The sequence below is a fragment of the Pocillopora verrucosa genome, chromosome 3, assembly GCF_036669915.1.
Source record: "Pocillopora verrucosa isolate sample1 chromosome 3, ASM3666991v2, whole genome shotgun sequence".
Taxonomy (NCBI): Eukaryota; Metazoa; Cnidaria; class Anthozoa; order Scleractinia; family Pocilloporidae; genus Pocillopora; species Pocillopora verrucosa.
Window position 1 is genome coordinate 10,847,221 of NC_089314.1, and position 18,357 is coordinate 10,865,577.

Below are 18,357 nucleotides of genomic sequence, written 5' to 3' on the forward strand. Positions count from 1 at the left end.
GATGATTATTTATTATAATGGCAAGGTTTTCATCAAGGATTGAAGCTGGAGAAATGTTTTAATTAAGAACAGTGTATTCTCCATGTCCCTATAAAAATAATGTAGCTTGGGGTATCAATATGAAGCCAGAGAAGTGTACTAGCTGGGAATTTTCTTATCTTGGATACTTGACATACTGTAAGGGAAACTCTTTGACTTATATAACCCTTTGACCCCAAAGAGTGACTGGCATCTACCATTCAGACATAAAAACATTAAGGTCATAAAAAATAACAGAAATGGTCACCATGCATATAAAGAAGCTCTCACTGTTAAACAAATTCTACTTGTCAGCACCTTGGGAAATGTTTAGAAACAGTATGGAGAATGTGCATGCTGGTGTCAGGGTGGAAAGGGCTAATAACAAACAGCTACTGGGGTAATAAATCCTTGCTGTGGAAGTTACAGAAAAGTTAAGGAGTCATTAATCTTCATTTAAGTGTTTGCCATCAGACAAGCAACCCTCACTACAAAGCAACTAGGAGATTTGTCAACCCTCACCTATTGGCCAAGCCCTGGCTATCCCCTCTCCAACTTCTGCATTTTGTTGAGTTGACCTGACAGATTGCAGATCATCATTCAAAAATTCACGCTGGAGAGAGTTCCTGAGTGTTAGAGTAAGGTGTGTTTCCCATGACCTGCACAAAGGGATCCCAGCCAACTGAGTTCAGAAAGGACTTAAACATGTGGAAAATAAACAATATGCAACAAGGAAATGTTCATAAGCATTGTATTTTATTGCGATTCCCTTGATGAGTTGTGAGACAAAGTTTCTGTATTCATTTTTCCAGTACCCTGTCCTGTAACTCTGACAACTTGATTCATTCTGAGTGTTCAAAAACTTTGCTCTTATGTTTGCAGTGATGTCACAGAATTCCACGACATGAAGATCTGTATCCCTTTCTAGCCACATTTCTCCCACAATTTAGTCCTCACCAATATCTTTTCCTTCCTAAGAGAAGCAGTGATCCTATGACAGCCAGGTTCCTTGCAGCATGTTGGATTTGAACCCAAAATGCAACATGACTTGAACTTCTGCGCCAGTACTTTGTGTTAAAATCCACTAAAGCTGACACAACTACCAAGTGCCATACAACAATGCGTGCAAAATAACCTGCTTCATACCCTGCATAGATACTAAGTGCAGGAATTACATACAGTGCAATAACCATGACAATCATAAACTGACCACCAGGAATATTCTTAATGTGTGCTAGACGATCTTCTTCACTGGCCCACACCATATAAGCATTGCAGAAGAGATAAAATGCAAGGATTTGTCGAGAAACTTTTAGAGCTTGAAACACCTTGGCCTGGCCTCGCTGACTGTCTGTGAGGCCTGCAGCAACAAATAGGTAACCTCCACATACTGCAGCAGATCTGGCTGCCATTCTGACCTATTTAAAAAAACAAATAATTGTTAGATTCAATTTAGCCTGATTTAGGATGACTGTGGAAACATGAAAACAAATACAATCACAATAGCCAATTGGAACAAAGGAAAACATCATGAGATACCATTGCAAACTACAGGTTAATCCTTTCACTCCCAAGACCTCTTTGTAACTCTCCTTACTGTCTGTCATACAATTCTTGTGATTTTGGTTCTGAGAATTTGCTATAAGATCAACAAATAATCCCCTGATTTATGTTATTCTTAAGTTCATTCTCACCATTTGTTTGCGTGATAGTGTATTGATACTGTAAGAAGAAATTCTGTCTTGGTTGCTCAAGGCGGTTTAAGGGTTAACGCATGAAAACCTCGAAACAAAAAATTCTCTGTGAATAGTCCTTAATGCCTACTGATTTCATGAAGCTTTCACATGTTTTTAATCTAATACTTCAGTAATGGATACTCTGTGCTAGATCAGATTTTTTGCACAACCACACTAGCTAAGGATAATATAAACATGCTTTTAGGAGAAAACCTCCAGAGCCCCTTCATTCTTTGACTTCAGGGCGAGTTAATTAAATATGTAAACATATGTTGATCTTCAGCCCACGAATTTACATAAGGGTGTTGGGTACATATCAGATAACTTTCCTTGATTTCAAAGAGGGCTTTTCATCAAGTAAAAAACATATAATCAGAAGCTTTCATGGTAACAAGAAAAAAAATCGAAGGTCACCGGAAAGGTAACCGTATCAGACAAATAAAGAACAAAATAACTGACTTACGATCAAATATTCTGAAGATTTTTTGAGTTGATATAGAGTTACCCCCGTGTATACTACTACATGCAAAGCAGCAGCCAGGCCACATTTCCTTCTCTTCAAGTCCAGAGTCATGCCTGTTCCACAAACGAAGAAAATTAAAGCGTTGATGTACACAAGTAGATATTCCCGCCGTAAAGTGTCTCTGAAGGTCAACGTGCGCGCCCCTGGCAAATTTTCGGCCTCCTCTCCGGTGGACATCAAAAGGACAAACAGCTCTATGAATGGAAAGCGAGTGATAAGAAAGAGGCCTAGAGCGTCTAGTACGCGAAGAACTCTGTCTAACACGGCCATAATGCAGTTGATTAAAGGCAGAAATATTACTAGAAGAGAACTTCAAAGACCTCAAAGTGTCCTTCAGAGTTAGTTCATTCTAGTCAAAAGTGGAGCCCACGATTTATCAGCGTACTGTTGTCTCTTTCACTAAGAGGGGAGGCCGCGGGAAGTGAAAGAAATAGCTAAGTTATCGCTTTTAAGGGCTTTGTTTTGTATTTTTAACTTTCCACCGTCTTAAATAATTATGATTTAAGAAATATTTTCGGAAAATTTATAACAATTTTGGGGCGATTTGCAATTTACTTAAAAATAGATATGATTCCACAACAATTGAAAACTGAGAACCCTCCCCCAAGTAATTTGTTGTTATTCTACCTTGGAGACGATGCCAGCGATTGCCAGGTGCTTGTGCCAAGTTGTTTGGATTGAGATGTGATCAGTGCAAGGTCGCTAATTTACCTCTCGGCTTCCAGTTATCTTTACAAGAAGAACCCTAGAAGACGAAAGAAATATTTTTCTAAAATAGTGGAGGTTAGTTTATAAATATGTTTTTGCTCTGTTGGCGAGAAACGAATTACGATGCTATTTTGTAAAGTGCAAAATTCTAGGTCATTCGCGAGATGTGTTGCTTGTTGAGGTGTGATGTTCCTTTGATTTTATACAGTTCTTTTAAGAGTGCATTTAGTTGAATATTTGATCGTATAGGGTCGTCGTTCGCGGGTATTAACGTGAAGTTGCTCGTTTTTTGACCTAAAACGTTTGTGTAACTTCGCGTGCATTCAAGCACGTCTCAAGTTTATGTTTAAGATTTTTGTACGTTGGGATTTTGCTCTGATTAATTTTTTTTTGATAGTAAAGTGTTTCCCCAAAAAATCTAAAACATACTTTAATTTCCAAAGGAGTCAAGCCAGCTCCTATCAGTGAGTGTTTGGAGTTTAACACCAAACCCTGTTCAAGTGAGTCGCCGTTATGTTGTAGTTGTGGTTAGCTCAAAATTGATTTTTTTCCTATTTTAGAGATCATAATATTAGGTAATTAACACCTTTCCCTATCAGCTTATTGTTATTGTTATTTTTGCTGTTGTTCGATTGTATGCATTATCATTTGCAATGGTCGCAGTACCTTGTATTAGTTTAAATTGTCGTAGTGAGCACTGGATCCTCGTATACGCACTACGCTATTGCGAACTGTCCCATCTTTGGCTTTTAAAAAAGCAAGCCTTAGATTTTTAAGAAGATATCGAACGATTCAACTATATGCATTCATTTTAAATAGTATTAGCAACACCAACATTACAATCACCTTTAATTAAACTGCGAAATTAGTTTTGTTCAAGGCATTGCAGCCCATATTAACTGTATGTTTTTTTCACAATACTGAGCTGTCATACGTCATACTATTTTATTTGAAAATTAATTTAGAACTTTTATTGCATTCTTAAGTGGATAAAAAAAACATGATTAACAATTGGTAAAATAATCACCATTTTTTATTACATGCAGCAGATATCCTGCACATTCAGATGTCTGAAATGACAAATGTAACATCCAATTTTAAAAGATCGTTAATAAAAATGTATCAACTACTGCAGTTTTACTCTAAAATGGTAGAAATTATCTGTAGTTTTCTGTGGTGAAGTTTGCACATCTTTGCTTTTAGATCAATTGTTGTATTGGGAGGCAAGGTGTTAATGAAGCCTCACTGTTTGCAGCTAATTTAATTTGCAAACTGTCTGTTTTATCACTGGTTCTTGATTTTATTCATGACATCTTAGACTTGTTTTAATTTATTCTTTTTTCAAGTTTTTAATGAGGACATCTGTGATAATTAGCCAAAAAATGCAGAGAGGCTTTTTTGCTTGTAAATGAAATCTATAATTTCACTTTGCTATCCATCAGGTTTTAGCATTGCATTAGATGAAAGATTCAATCACCTTTTCTGTGTCACAGAACTATCTGGTCTGGAATTCTTGTATAAAACTGGGAAAAAAAAAAAAAAAAAGAATCTAAGGAAGAGGCAAACATATATTTTCCAGGCATGTGATTTGAACTTTATAACCAATTCAGTGAAAACTTTTAAAACTTTCTTTAATTGGTAGTTCATGGAAAAATCCTTTTTGGTTACTCCTGGGTAAAAAAAAAAATATTGTTATCGCTAAATATGGAAAGTTTTTAATAATTAAGAACCATGTTTGTTTGTTTTTTTCCATAGAAGTAGTCAGAATATTCTAGTTTTGTATTCCTTGAGAAGTATTTTTAGAGGTTTAACTGAAAGATTCTAAATTTCCCTAAAACAATAAACAATATGCCCACAAATGAACTTACAATCCTATGGCTTTTTTTCCCTGGTAAAACTTCATAATCTTGAAATAACAATTTAATTTAAGTGAATGGATTCTGAAATTGGTTTTGAAGAAAAAAATCAGGTTGCAGAAATTTATTGGTATGATCAAAATAAAGTAATTAAGATTTTTGTATATTATTAAATTGGTGTGTTTGAATAAAAACATTATATATGTATAATTGATTATGCTGAATTGTCTTCATTTTGCCCTAATCTTTCACAATGACAGAAACACAGGATCTGCAGTTATCAGTAAATATGTCTGTTCCTCCTCGTCCTGATCCACCCATTGTTGGCAAGGTGACTCATAACAGCATAGAGCTGTATTGGAGAGCTCCTGAAGTTGTTGATCAAGGCAAGGGAGACAGCCGGTTGAGATATTGTATTCAAGAAGAGGAACTGGGCCCAAGGTCCAGGGGATTTGGCAATGTCTATTCAGGTTACAGTAAAATGTAAGTATATCATGGTTTATCTCATCTAAGGTCATAGGCAATCCTCGATGTTCTCGTTTTCATGTAGTACCTGTTATTTCCGTCTAAAATTCCTCAGAATTCTTGAAAATGTGACATAAAAGGAATGCTCTACTGGTTTGAAAATTTATCTGACCTGTTGTGTTTAAAATAAGGGCCAAGAGCACTGAATTCTCATGGAAATATTATCAGTGGTGTTTCCGTAAAATGTCAACTGAAAGTCCTTTGTCAGAGACATGGGAACATACTTAGAGACAATCTGAGTTTTTCATTATAACTTGTATCCTTTCTTTGTGATCATTGTTTTCATGGTCTACTACCAAACTATAGAGAATTTGTGGGAAAAGTAAAGTTAGTGTTTTTTTTCAAGTTCATCAGGAGGGGGTCATTAGTACCAACCCATCTAATTAAAATTTAAGTCTGTTATGATTGACACAGCTTTGCACAATTTTCTTCTGAATCACCTGGTAATTTTCTTTGAGTCACGCCCATGCAAAAACCTCTCCATTGCTTTAACTTTTTATTCCAAATAAACACCCTTATTGGCTAAAGTGAGACCATGCTCCTATCAAAATGAGTGTTGTATATTTTCAGAGCTCTTTTAAGTGGCTGAGAAAATGACCCTCCCCCTATTAGACCTTCCCCTTTCTGAAAAGAATAAAAAATTGTTCAGACTTTCTCACAGATCATTTTAGTGAAATTATGAAGAGACTATTTTGATGATTTATGTCCTGGTCCTATCAAGCATCTCAAAAGAAACTCACCATTCAATACAATAACAACTTGTTGTGGATCTAAAGTTGCCAGTGCCCCAGCACTAAATTTTAATAGATGGTGTTATCATTTTCACCCCCCTCATCTCATTTTTCCTTAATTATCTTTATTTTTTGCCCTTTACACCCTAACATCAGTATGCAGTTTCTCCAAACTGGTATCTATACATTTTCCAATAAATCTTTTAAGGAGAATTTGTTTAACAATCAAGAGCCTCTTTGGTTGGGGATCATTTCCTTTATTCTCATGACCTTAATGTTTGATGAAGGGCTAATTTTGTTTGCTAGCTAGGAGAGATTAGATGCTACAGTCATTCTCAAAGGTCAAATGGTGCAGAAAATTGTCAGTAAGAAACTTTCCAGGTGAAGCTAGGTGTGAAAAAGGCTTTGCTATTTAAGAGCTACTTTATTTTTCAGTAAGTTTCTCCTTTCTTTTCAACAGGAATGTTTTTGAAGGTCTGGAGGCTCGCACACAGTACCGATACAGACTGAAGTGTATGAATGATTTTGGTTCAAGTGCCTGGAGTGCTGTTGTCACTGTGTCAACCACAAAGAAACCTCAAACCAGCGAAGATCTCCAGAGGGCTGTCACTAAGGGAGATGTGGAGGCTGTCAGAAATATTCTGCCTGGTAAGTTTACGATGCTCATGTTCTTTTCCGTTATTACTCCACCTCTCTCTACAGGGAAACACTTATGGAGGATCGTTAGAACAAAAAAATATATATTAGAAAAAAAGGCACTGAATGAAATGAAATAAAAAGATGAAATGGAATAAAAAGGGTTAGCTCTTTTTTGAGGGACTCAATACTTGGCTTCTTTACTCTATATTTAGGAAAAGGTTTCTGTAATGCACGGTAAAAAAATTAAAAAGTGACATAATATTGTAATTTACGTGGTATGGAATCAATGCCGGGAATGGAAATGAACACCTGTGGGAGAGCTGTTTCATTTTTCTAAATTAATCATGGGTTCAGCACCAACCAACAATGATTCCTTGACTGTAAACTAAATCCAGTGACTCTGCAATTGTCCAAAATATTCCTTAAAAAGTTTCCTTTTTTTAAGTTTCAGGGATACTGTTAATTAAGACCTTTTTGTGTATGTTCTTTGGATATGTTATCAATCTGAACTGCGCTTATTGAAATCTCTAATTTTGTTAAGGTGTAGGCGACCAGTAATTATTCTGGCTCTTTGTAACATGGTCTTCAATAACAGCCAGTTACCTACAGACTACTGCCACCTGTATGATCTCTTACCGCCTTCTGTTTAGCCTGTGAGCAGGCTCTAATGTTTTGTTTCCGCCTTACAGCCCCTTTTCCGGGCACAGCGGCCTATTATACTATCAGCAGCCGCCAAGAAGAAAAAGTTATTGAAACCGCTGTTTTTTTTTTCGAAATATGTACTTATCGACTTAGTTTGACTTAGTTTGGTCGGGCCGGACGGGAAAAAGGTTGGCTCAATTTCATGACGTACAGACCAAGCGCAGCGAGGTCCGTGCGCCATGACGGAGAGCCAAACGTTTTCCCGTTCGGCCCGACCAGACATAGCCGATGAGTATTTTATCATATGGCCAATAACTATTGAAAATTTCGAAAATTTTGTTTCAGACTTAATATGACGCGATAGACGGGCGCTCGCGGGCAATAAAAAAGATTCTACAATAGAAAGTTTTCCTCTGTTTTTTCGAGTCAGAATAACTAAACCACAACTCATCGAAAAACTGCGACATTTTTTTACTCTTTCCTTCTTTTTCTTTAAGTTTTTGCAGCAAAGCTGCGTGAGGGGAGGGCCGGATGGCTTTTCCGGACCGGCTCACGTCAACCCGTCCGGCCCTACACACCTCAGCTTTCACTGTTGCTTTTTTTGGGGATTACGCGTGCGGGGCTTTACGGGACTTATGATGATTATGCACAAGCGAAGGAGTGAAGAGTTCGTGAATGTCTTCAATAGTAGTATTCTATACTGACTGACAGCAGACTCTAAAAGAGTGGAATATTCAGTAAATGTAGCAAAGCTGGCTTAACTTCTGTCATCTATCTCTGATTTTTGGTCGATGGTTTGTTTGGCGTCTGTCAGCCAACTTCTATCTGTAAGTTAACTGACTGTTATCGGACGTGTCTGACAGCTTACAGGTTCTAACTGATCGTTGATATGTTGGTCAAATGTTACTAAGTTGTTAGCTGACAGTTTACCAACAGTCAGTAAAGGGGGGCTCTTATAGCTTTTAGCCAAAATTTGGCATTAAATTTCTTACTTACAGACTCGCAATTCTGTATTTTAGGACTTAGCTGGCAAGCAGTTGATTCCCCCGACAAGTTTGGTTTATCACCACTCATGATTGCAGGTAACACAATCCACTGCTAATTACTGACACAATTACTGAAACTAAAACTATGACGTGGTTTTGACGATAAATTGTTCGATGTTTCCGTCACATTTCACAATCATAAATTGGAAAAATTTTAAGTTAAATGAACTATATAACTTCAACTATGAATGACTTCATGACTATGAATACTTCTTTTCAAAATTCCTGTTCGTTGCATCTGTTACAAATTGTTATACCAGCTAACTATGAACAATTATTTCTTCTCAATCAGCTTTAGCTTCGTCCTCTTTTTTAGGTTTTTCTCACCTGATCTGCAAGCTTTGCAGGGTTGTTAGTTTCCCACCTGGACAGTGGTAACATATCGAAATTAAATTGTTTTTTCCAATGGTATTTTAGCCCAAAAAGGTTATGTAGATGTGGCACGAGTTTTGCTGGAAACTGGCGCAGATGTGAACTTTCAAAGCAGCAGTGGAAAAACGGCCTTGATGATGGCTTGCTTCTCAGGTTTATAACTTGTGATATTATATCTCGCGCTTGGGGCATAATCCCGAGCGGTAAAAAGCTCGGTCCGTGACTTACAGTACGGGCGTCGCACTTGGTTAGTAAGACGCATTTAGCTTTCGCCAAAGGTCCAATCTTTGTAAATGGCAATTTTAAACTTGACGGAAAATGTTTCCGCTGACATACTTTGTCAAAAAATTTGTCATCTCTCCATCTTCTGTGATCTGTAATTGTATCTCTTGGCCTAAAGAAGCTCTTGATTGTTCAACAGATTCTCCTTGTCAGCACCTTAGGAAATGTATAGATTACAGTATGGAGAATAGTGAAATTGTCTGGTGTTGACTTTCATTGGCCGGGGTAGTTCTAATTTGGACATTCTTACGTTCTCTAAAACACATCTGTTCACGACGTTTCTTATAAAATCTTGCAGGAAATGTGGAGGTTGCGCAGCTGTTAAAACAACATAAGGCTGACTGGGATTTAGTGGACAGGACAGGTTCAACAGCTCTTCACTGGGCGGTCGACGGAGCCAATTTGGATATGATCCGCTGGATGCTTCAAGATGGCTGCCGAGTGGACGTCAAAGACGAAACGTCAGGTGATTCTGGAACTGTCGTAAAGCACGCAGGAAGCGGCTTGAGGGAGAAACGGTGTAGGAGGAAGAACGAGGCTTAGTCGAGATCGAGTGTTGTGACGTCTCTAGTGCTCAAGCCACTCCCTAAGATAACGAGGCAGATCTTGGAGAACATTTGATACGCAGCTAAAATTTGGGAAAGCTATTCTAAATCACTGCTTTGGTATACTCCCCTGATGAATTATAAAAAAAAATATATTTCATCGTCGAATGCGTTTATTACAAAAATGTAGGTATAAAAATTTGTCGTGAGTGTTGGACAAAGAAAGAATCTGGGTCCTTACGAGGATCGAGCATCAGCTATTTCTATTTTCTTGGTAGGATGCTGTGCCAGCTGATCATAAGTCACAGAGAAATCTTAATGTGCAATGCTATTTACGAAGTTCATGTTTGACAAGAGTTCTGTATGCAACAAGGATTATCAATGTCGCCAGCATCTTGTGGGAACAATAAGAATGATGGTTAATTCTGAGCTTGCCTACGAATACACCCCTAATGATAATGCAAAGAAGTTGATTTAGGAACTTGTGGTACAAATTACGTGTGTGCGGTGAGGTTTCAATTATATAACCGTGGATTGCCAAATTTCGACGAACAACTCTCATTCGTAGGTAGAACGAACATCCACTGGCAAATTGCAGATTTTTCTCTGCTCGAGAATGTTTGTTTATGAGATAATTATATCAGATATTTATGTCTGTCTCTAATGCTTTTCAATAATTTTTCGTAGGCTGGACTCCTCTGATGAGAGTAGCAGCTGTGAGCGGTAATGTGAACGTTGCCAAGGTACTGATACATCATGGGGCCAATGTGCACACAATGGACAAAGAAGGGAAAACGACTCTGATGAACGCTGCACTTAATGGCTTTGAAGCGCTTGTTAAGCTTCTTGTTAAAAAGGGTGTCCCTGTAAAGCTGAGATCAGAGCACGGCAAAACGGCGCTGGATTTTGCCAGGTCTTTTGAACACGAAAGGGTGACTCACTTTCTGCAAGAGCATGTAGAGGCTTTGAAAAAGGCTGACAACGAACGCAAATTGGCTGAAGCGAAGGAAAGAAGGCACAGCCGGGAGCGGATTGAAAGTCATGGCTTAAAATCCGTTACAAACGGTGCACAGAATGGAACATCAGAGGCGGTTGTGTCGTAACTGATGTTTAAAAACAAAAACGGTTTAAAGCCATGAGATATTAAATTTAGTTATCATCAAACTCAGTTCATGTGTAACCCTTTAGCTCTTGGAAGAGTAAAACTTGTGCCTTCCTATGATATTCATGCATTAATCAAACAGGTTATGAAAATTCTCGAAATTATCAGATACAAGTTGTTACCTTGATCCAACACCAAATCATTTTCAATAATTTACAAGGAAATGTAGAGCAGCTAGAGGGGAGAATCGAGAATTAAAGGGTTGACGGTTCTGTGTGGGTCAATTTTAATTTTTCAATACCTGCCTTGATTGAAATCGCCGTTACCGTTTGCAAACATCTTTTATTGTTCTAAAAGGTTATTTGAAGTTTACTTTCACGGTTTCAAAGTTTATACAGACAATTGAGTATACCGTGTACGACTACCATTCTATTGTTCCAAAATGTGATGAAGTTAATTTCACGGTTTTTAAGTTTGTACAGACAATTGAGTCAAATACTTATTAATATATTTCATCTTAAATTTATTTAATTTCTGTGATGAAAGCGAACTTCGACAAAGCTTTCATTGGTAGAAGCAAATATGCTACTCCGTAATTTGCTGAATTTCAGACAGAAATAAAAAGTTTTAATTAATCAAGAATAGTATCATTTTTTGTATTACTCATCTTGGCTGGCAAATCCCTACCATCCAGCAACGAGCCCACATTCCAGGTACTCGTGAGCACTAATTAGAAATCAGCGGAGGAAAATTAGAGGGAGAGGTGTGATGGAATTGTACGGGGGGGGGGGGGGGGGGAAGGGCGGACCTTGTTATGGGCTTCCTTCTTAGTTTGAGTCTCTTTCTACCTGTGGAATCCTCCTGTTGACATCCGGTTAAGAAATTTGACCAAAAAAATTGGAGAATGCCTCGTTTAAAAAACAGACCAACAATTTCAGCACTGCATCTCTGCTGACTGATACTTCCAAACAGTTCATGTTTACATAAACCGACCGTGTAATACAGGGTGACCACTTAACACGGTGTTCCTTAGTACAGCTTCGACTGTACACTAAAACAGTGTGTTAACATCGCTCAAAAATGTGATTTTAACTCATTTATTCGTGCAATAATAACAATATTTTCGAGTACAAAATTCGAAGATGATCTCTAAAGCATTTGACGTGATGCTTTCGTCTTTCAATTCGATTATTTCCTGGTTGGACTCCTTCATTCCATTTGTAAACATGGCGTAGAAATAATCACTACTCGCAGCCAGCACTATAGGAGGGACTGGAAAGACGTCTTCGTCGACATTTAATCGAACGTCGATGAATTGACCTTCATCTCTGAATTGAGCGCATTTGCAATGGAGAATCTCAGATAAGGCAGCCGTTTCGACCGATATTGAAAACGACATATTGCGTGATCAGATCTCTACAACGGTCACGCAAACACCTTCAAGTTGCAAGGGGGAGGGGGAAGGGTTAAATTTTATAAGGGAGAGATAGGTATTTTCAAATGCTGAAGTGAAATTAAAATTTTGAACGAGCAATGTCTCTTTTTTCCAAGAAAGGAAAAAGATCTGTTTTTTGCTTTGGAAGTTCTAAAAATGTAGGATTGGACAAACATAACAGATGATTGTAATACACTAACAGAGTTTTCAGTTTTTCAGATTTTTTTAGAACAAACAAAAAGGGCGTAGTTTTAGCTTAGAGAACTCCTGGAAAATCAATCAAATCAACCCGCCGTTTGAGTGAATCGACTTCTCTGGAGCGCGAGCACTCTTCAATGTGTTTCTCTTTCATTATTAATCATTCATTGTTAACGCCTCCTTAGTGAAAAATAACCTTTATCGATAAACTCAAAAACTTTATTAGGCAATTAGTTAATATTACAAGGTACAATGAAACCGATCAGAGCGTTAAAGTATCATACCCATAAGCCTTTGCAAAACTGAGATCACTTTAAGTTATGATCTGTTGGCCTTCGCCAGTTTTCAATTTGCATACTTAGTACGCGTTTAAGAAAATAATCTAAGAAAGTCGATATACTTTTTTCTACAGCACTACGATGAGCCATACTCATAACCTACAGCTTTATTACATGACTCCTCCTCACTTCTCTCGATGCTGTCCAAAAAGTTTTACTCAATTTATGTATCGTATTGAAAACCAAATTATGTTGTCATGTGCCGTACTTTTAGCTAATATGGAACACAAACTACACAATAAACTATTTTATCGTACACTTATTAACACTCCTTTGAAACAACAGTGAATTTTAATGGTGAGTGTTGAGTACCATAATATAGCTTTTCAGTAAACTACATTGAAACAAGTATCTAGACCTCTTTCTTTACCATTCCATGCATTAACTGATTTTTATATGCGTGAAATTTTTACCTTAAATTTATCACTGCTTCCTTTATCTTATGTTTTCCTTCTTGACAGGCAAATAACACAAGACTGCGTTTTCACTTACTTTTGCTAAGTTTCCCCATTCATCCCTTAAGTGGACAGGAAAATTTTCCTCCGGAGGAATTCTAATACCACTGTCAATAGGAAAATTGTTTATTAAGAAATACACCCTCCTTTCAATTTCAAAGGCACCTAATAAGTTGCGCGGGATATGTTTCTGCTCCACAACAGACCAGGTGTCTTTACGTTCGTCATACAATTCCACAGGTGGATGGTTCCGCATTAAATATCTTATTGAATTGGAAATCCCTGCCACACATAGTCTGTTATTGACTACGAAAATACTAGACTGAAAATGAGGATGGCAGGTCGAAGCTTTACGTTCCCATTCATTTTTCTCTGGGTCAAAACAATGAAATACCGCTGGTTTGTTGACATTCTTACGATCTTGACAATCATGAATTACATATATTTTACGATTCATCACTGTCGCCGCAAGAAATTGGAGAATTCCTTCATGTTGGGGAAAATTCAACTTTTCCCCAGGTTGCCAAACGTTATTGATCAAATCGTACCTTTGGGGAGGATTCGATGGAGCAATGACATACAAATATTCACTGACTGAGCATAATAAGATTTTAGGCGGGCGGCGCGATTTGTCTCTGTCTACCCCTATATTCAACTTTGGAAGTTTCTCCCACGTGTTATTTAATATGTGATAACGGTATACAACATAATTAAAGCCCCCCTGTTGCTGTTGCACCTCTGTGACTACATACAGGTAATTTCCAACCAATTCTGCAGAATAACATACATCAGTTATTTCACCCAGCTGAGCAACCGATGCCAAAGGCTTCCACAATTTGGTGTCAACATCAAAATATTGAGCAAAAGCGTCTTCGGACTGATGACAGGGGAAAGTCCAGCACTTAGTGCTTACCGCTTTCTCCTCTATTTTGCCTCCGGTCTTTCGCTCATTTGCAAATGTTTCGCTCCTTAAATCTCGAGTAGGATGGATTGCCACGAGAACCTGAAAAAAAAACACTTAGAATGAAAATGACCTCGTTGACGCGCGCAAGTGATCCGAAATCATTATGCTGGACGAGGCTTTGGCTAAAGCTGGGAACAAAATGATATGATTGTTAAACTTTCAGTGGTCCATTGTAAAAGATCGCTCCATGATCAGTTAACTTGGAATCAATAAATAAAACAAAGAAATCCTAGTCTGTACCGTCTAGAGTTTGACTCCAACGGTTTTTTAGGAAAAAACACTTTACACTCTCAAGAAAACGGAAGCCCGTATACTTATTCATCGCAAACCACTGTGGTAGCGGCGAGGCACATGAAATACATGCACAAGAGGAAAGACCGTTCATTGCAAACCTTAAAAGCCCTGACATTGTTAAGAATCATCGTCAAATGGATAAAGTTAGTTGTAATATTTTGCAATGGAGAAAGTGTCCTACGAATTTAAATAAAAAATTTTTCGTCTCCATCCACAGAACTCACGTGGTAGGCAGAGCGACTTGATTGCATTACCCGATCGCCGGTTTAAAGGGAGTGTAACACAAAAAACCCGATTAAAACTCTGAATAAGGTAAACTAACAACTTCTCTTAAAAAGGGAAGATCTTTCACGCATTACATTAATGCTCACGGCCGAGAAGATTTTCTCCACCAACATTGGGCAACAATAAACTAAGTCAGAAGGTCAAGAGAGTCTATGAAACCGGGCTCTCCTTTGTCGAGTGAAGAAGGTACGCCATGAACAATGAATGCAATTTTTGTATAAACAGACAAATGCAAGATGACTTTAATTAAATTCTTACCTGACGCATTGATCTTGGTTTCATTTTCTCTTCAGCAAATTCATGTGAAGGCATGCAGTGATGCATCATGGATTCTTGCAGATGTATGTTCACCTCGGGAACTCGCTGCATATCTTCTGTTTTCAACTCTTTAATCACAATCTTCACGTCTACTAGCCCCAGACGAACAGCTCCGATAACTTTCCCAGCAACTGGCATCCTCTCTTCCCCTTTGTATCTGATCCACTTCATCACTGATTTAAAGACGAAAGCTTCAGAGGGTGAATTGAGATCATCTCGACCAAGAAGGTTGAGCAATTGATCTGCACTGATATGAGTAAGGAATTCTTTACTTTCGCAAACATCTTTGTAAATGGATGCCATCTTGGCCTCCGCGGCCTCTTGCAGATCTGTCAGACCAAGTCTTTCGGCGGCTGCACACAGCATGGAGTAGTTCTTCAGGTCAATTCCATTTTCTATGAATTCCTTCTTTACGAAATCACAACACAGTTGAACAACACTCGCGATTTGAAGCTGACTAGCTGTGAGAAGAACCTCAAATACGCTCTTCTGGTTGACATGAAGGTCACCACTGTAGATGAAGTCCATAATGATCTTGAATATCTCCGGTGAAATCCTTTCTTCGGTCAGTTCAATCAGTTCCTGGTTCGCTTCTTTCCCATCAGTAAATATGGCGCGGAAATAATCGCTATACGACGCAAGAACAACTTGGTGAGCTGGGAAAAGTGTATCACCCACTTTTAAACGTATGTCGATAAATTCACCTTCTCTACGAAACTCGGAACACTTAGAGAGAAGAATTCTAGAATGGGCCACCATCTTTATGCTGTTTCAATTAGCGGAGATCTACGGCTTGTAGAAACTTCGAAGGAAACAAGAATGTCTTTGTTCGTGGATCGCGTGACCTCCCACTGAAAACTATACTAATTTCCTCTTGTATTGGTTGCTTAGTTACTGGTGGCATACGCCCAGTGACGCAAAGATTAACTTGCAAAGATACCGATAGCAGGGTCTCTGTTTGAGCTTAAGCCCGACGATAATCTTCTTGCAATTACAATGGCAAATAACAATGGTATATCTGAAGAGGGCCGAGGTGTTAAATAAATTTAAATTTATAATGGTAATAGGACCGAGAGGAGTCCAATTCGGTCTGTAATCATACAAGTGATGATTAACAAAATCGGACGACCGTGAAACCGGAGTCCGATTTGTCAATCACGCGTATGATTACAGACAGAACTGGACGACAAGAAGTCCTGTTACCAATTAATCATAACCATTTCAATTTCCGAGAAAAGAAATACACCTAAAACAAATATCTCCAGTGGAGACGATGTCTTTAGTTAAAAAGAGACAGTCCAAGACTGCATGTGGCTACTGGTATGGCACAGTTTTTATTGCATTTAAAAGAACTTGAAAATGTATAATGACCTTAGAAGGTCGTGTTGCAGAATATTTGTCTCAACAGAAAGCCTGATGCTTCCAAAAATTTAATGAGTATCCTGTTCCACAAAAGAAAGATGATTACCACAGATGTCTCTATTTTTTCCGAGGGTTTCAATGACATAAACTGAAATCAGATTTCTCACTGACCGGTTAGGCCAACTTTAAACAATTCGGCGCGGAAGTTAAATATTAAACTAACTTAAAGTAGTACTTATTTTCCAACTGACATAATTAACGTCAGCAAATTTGATTCAGCGTCTCCTGTTAAACTCTCGTTCCTCACAGGTAGGTAGCACAAAACTGCGTCAATGTTAACCTTTCTAAGAGTTCTCCCATTCATCTGAAGGCACAGGAAAACACTAAAAATTGAGTTTTCTCCCTAGCGATTGATATTTTGGCACTAACAGTTGAGTTTTATCACTAGCGACTGATATTTTGGCACAAATGGCTCCCCATACTTTGTGACTTTTGCACTTATTGACTAAGTTTGGTCGGGCCGGTCCGGAAAATGTTTGGCTTAATGTCATGGCGTATAGACCTCGCTGCGCTCGGTCTATAGGCCATGACAGAGAGCCAAATATTTTTCCCGTCCGGCCCGACCAAACTTAGTCAATGAGTATTTTATCATAAGACCACTAATTGTTTAAATTTCGAAAATTTTGTTTCAAACTAAATATGACGCGATAGAAGGGCGCTCGCGGGACAATAAAAAAGATTCTACAATAAAAAGTTTTCCTTTGCTTTTTCGAGTCAGAACAGTAAAACCACAACTCATCGAAAAACCGCGACTTTTTTCACTCTTTTCTTCTTTTTCTTTAAGTTTTTGCAGCAAAGCTCCGTGAATGCAGGACCGGACGGCTTTTTTAAGACCGGCTCACGTCAACCCGGCCCTACACACGTCAGCGTTCCCTGTGGGTTTTTTTTTTGGGGGGGGGGGAGGGATATTACGCGTGCGGGGCTTTACAGGTCTTATGATGACTATTATCCACAAGCAAAGTTGTGAAAAATTCGTCAATGTCTTCAACAATAGTATTCTCTACTGACTGACAGCAGACTCTAAAAGAATGGAATATTCGGTAAACGTAACAAATGACATATTCTACTGCCTATGAATACTTCTTTTCAAAATTCCTGTTAGCTGCATCTGTCACAAATTGTTATACCAGCTCACTATGAACTATTACTTTTTCTCAATCAGCTTTAGCTTCGTCCTCTTTTTTTAGGTTTTTCTCACCAGATCTGCGAGCTTTGCAGGGTTATTAGTTTCCCACCCGGGCGGTGGTAACATATCGAAATTAAATTTTTTTTTCCAATGGTATTTTAGCCCAAAAAGGTTATGTAGACGTGGCACGAGTTTTGCTGGAAACTGGCGCAGATGTGAACTTTCAAAGCAGCAGTGGAAAAACAGCCTTGATGATGGCTTGCTTCTCAGGTTTATAACTTGTGATATTATATATCTTTAGTAAGTTGATACGTGCTCTATGATTAGTCAACTTAGCTGGCCTTACTTCATTGTATGGCCTGCTAAAATTCAAAATTCTGTTTGAATTGAGATTTTGCCCCTCTATTGGATTCTAAAGATGTAAAAATATCTTATTAGCTTCATTTTATCGGTCCGTACTGTAAATTATGAAACCTAGTTTTTTCCCCGCGAATTTATTACCCGAGGGCCATGCGCTTGGGGAATAATCCCGAGCGGTAAAAAGCTCGGTCCGTGACTTACAGTACGGGCGTCTCACTTGGTTAGTAAGACGCATTTATCTTTCGCCAAAGGTCCAATCTTTGTAAATGACAATTTTAAACTTGACGGAAAATGTTTCCGCTGACATACTTTGTCAAAAAATTTGTCATCTCCCCATCTTGTGTGATCTGTAATTATATCTCTTGGCTCTGATGATCGCTATGTTCGAGCGGTTTTTAGTTGAATTGTTGCTCCAAGGCTTTCACACGAAATGGGGT

General features: G+C 38.3%; 3 protein-coding genes across 4 annotated transcripts; 1 reads left to right on the plus strand and 2 right to left on the minus strand.

The window, feature by feature from the left end:
• Positions 1-755: 755 nt before the first annotated feature.
• On the minus strand, positions 756-2,649 carry LOC131797971 (transmembrane protein 101). The gene is made up of 2 exons (XM_059115634.2): positions 2,218-2,649; positions 756-1,436 (listed from the first exon to the last, which is right to left on the minus strand). The coding sequence occupies exons 1-2, from the start codon at positions 2,545-2,547 to the stop codon at positions 972-974; spliced, it is 795 nt and encodes a 264-aa protein (XP_058971617.1). The 5' UTR covers positions 2,548-2,649; the 3' UTR covers positions 756-971.
• A 266-nt stretch (positions 2,650-2,915) lies between these two features.
• LOC131797964 (fibronectin type 3 and ankyrin repeat domains protein 1-like) lies at positions 2,916-11,348 on the plus strand. 2 transcript variants are annotated; one of them, XM_066164457.1, is made up of 8 exons: positions 2,916-3,060; positions 3,429-3,485; positions 5,102-5,324; positions 6,558-6,745; positions 8,398-8,460; positions 8,842-8,949; positions 9,377-9,544; positions 10,311-11,348. In XM_066164457.1, exons 3-8 carry the CDS (start codon positions 5,131-5,133, stop codon positions 10,724-10,726), a joined length of 1,137 nt encoding a protein of 378 aa, XP_066020554.1. In that variant the 5' UTR covers positions 2,916-3,060; positions 3,429-3,485; positions 5,102-5,130; the 3' UTR covers positions 10,727-11,348. The 2 variants fall into 2 exon arrangements, with proteins under 2 accessions (XP_066020554.1, XP_066020555.1); XM_066164458.1 differs by lacking the exon at positions 3,429-3,485.
• Positions 11,349-12,568: 1,220 nt separating this feature from the next.
• Positions 12,569-15,857, minus strand: LOC131797920 (kelch-like protein 28). Its single transcript, XM_059115581.2, has 2 exons — positions 14,953-15,857; positions 12,569-14,154 (listed from the first exon to the last, which is right to left on the minus strand). Exons 1-2 carry the CDS (start codon positions 15,769-15,771, stop codon positions 13,132-13,134), a joined length of 1,842 nt encoding a protein of 613 aa, XP_058971564.2. The 5' UTR covers positions 15,772-15,857; the 3' UTR covers positions 12,569-13,131.
• Between the last annotated feature and the right edge of the window lie 2,500 nt (positions 15,858-18,357).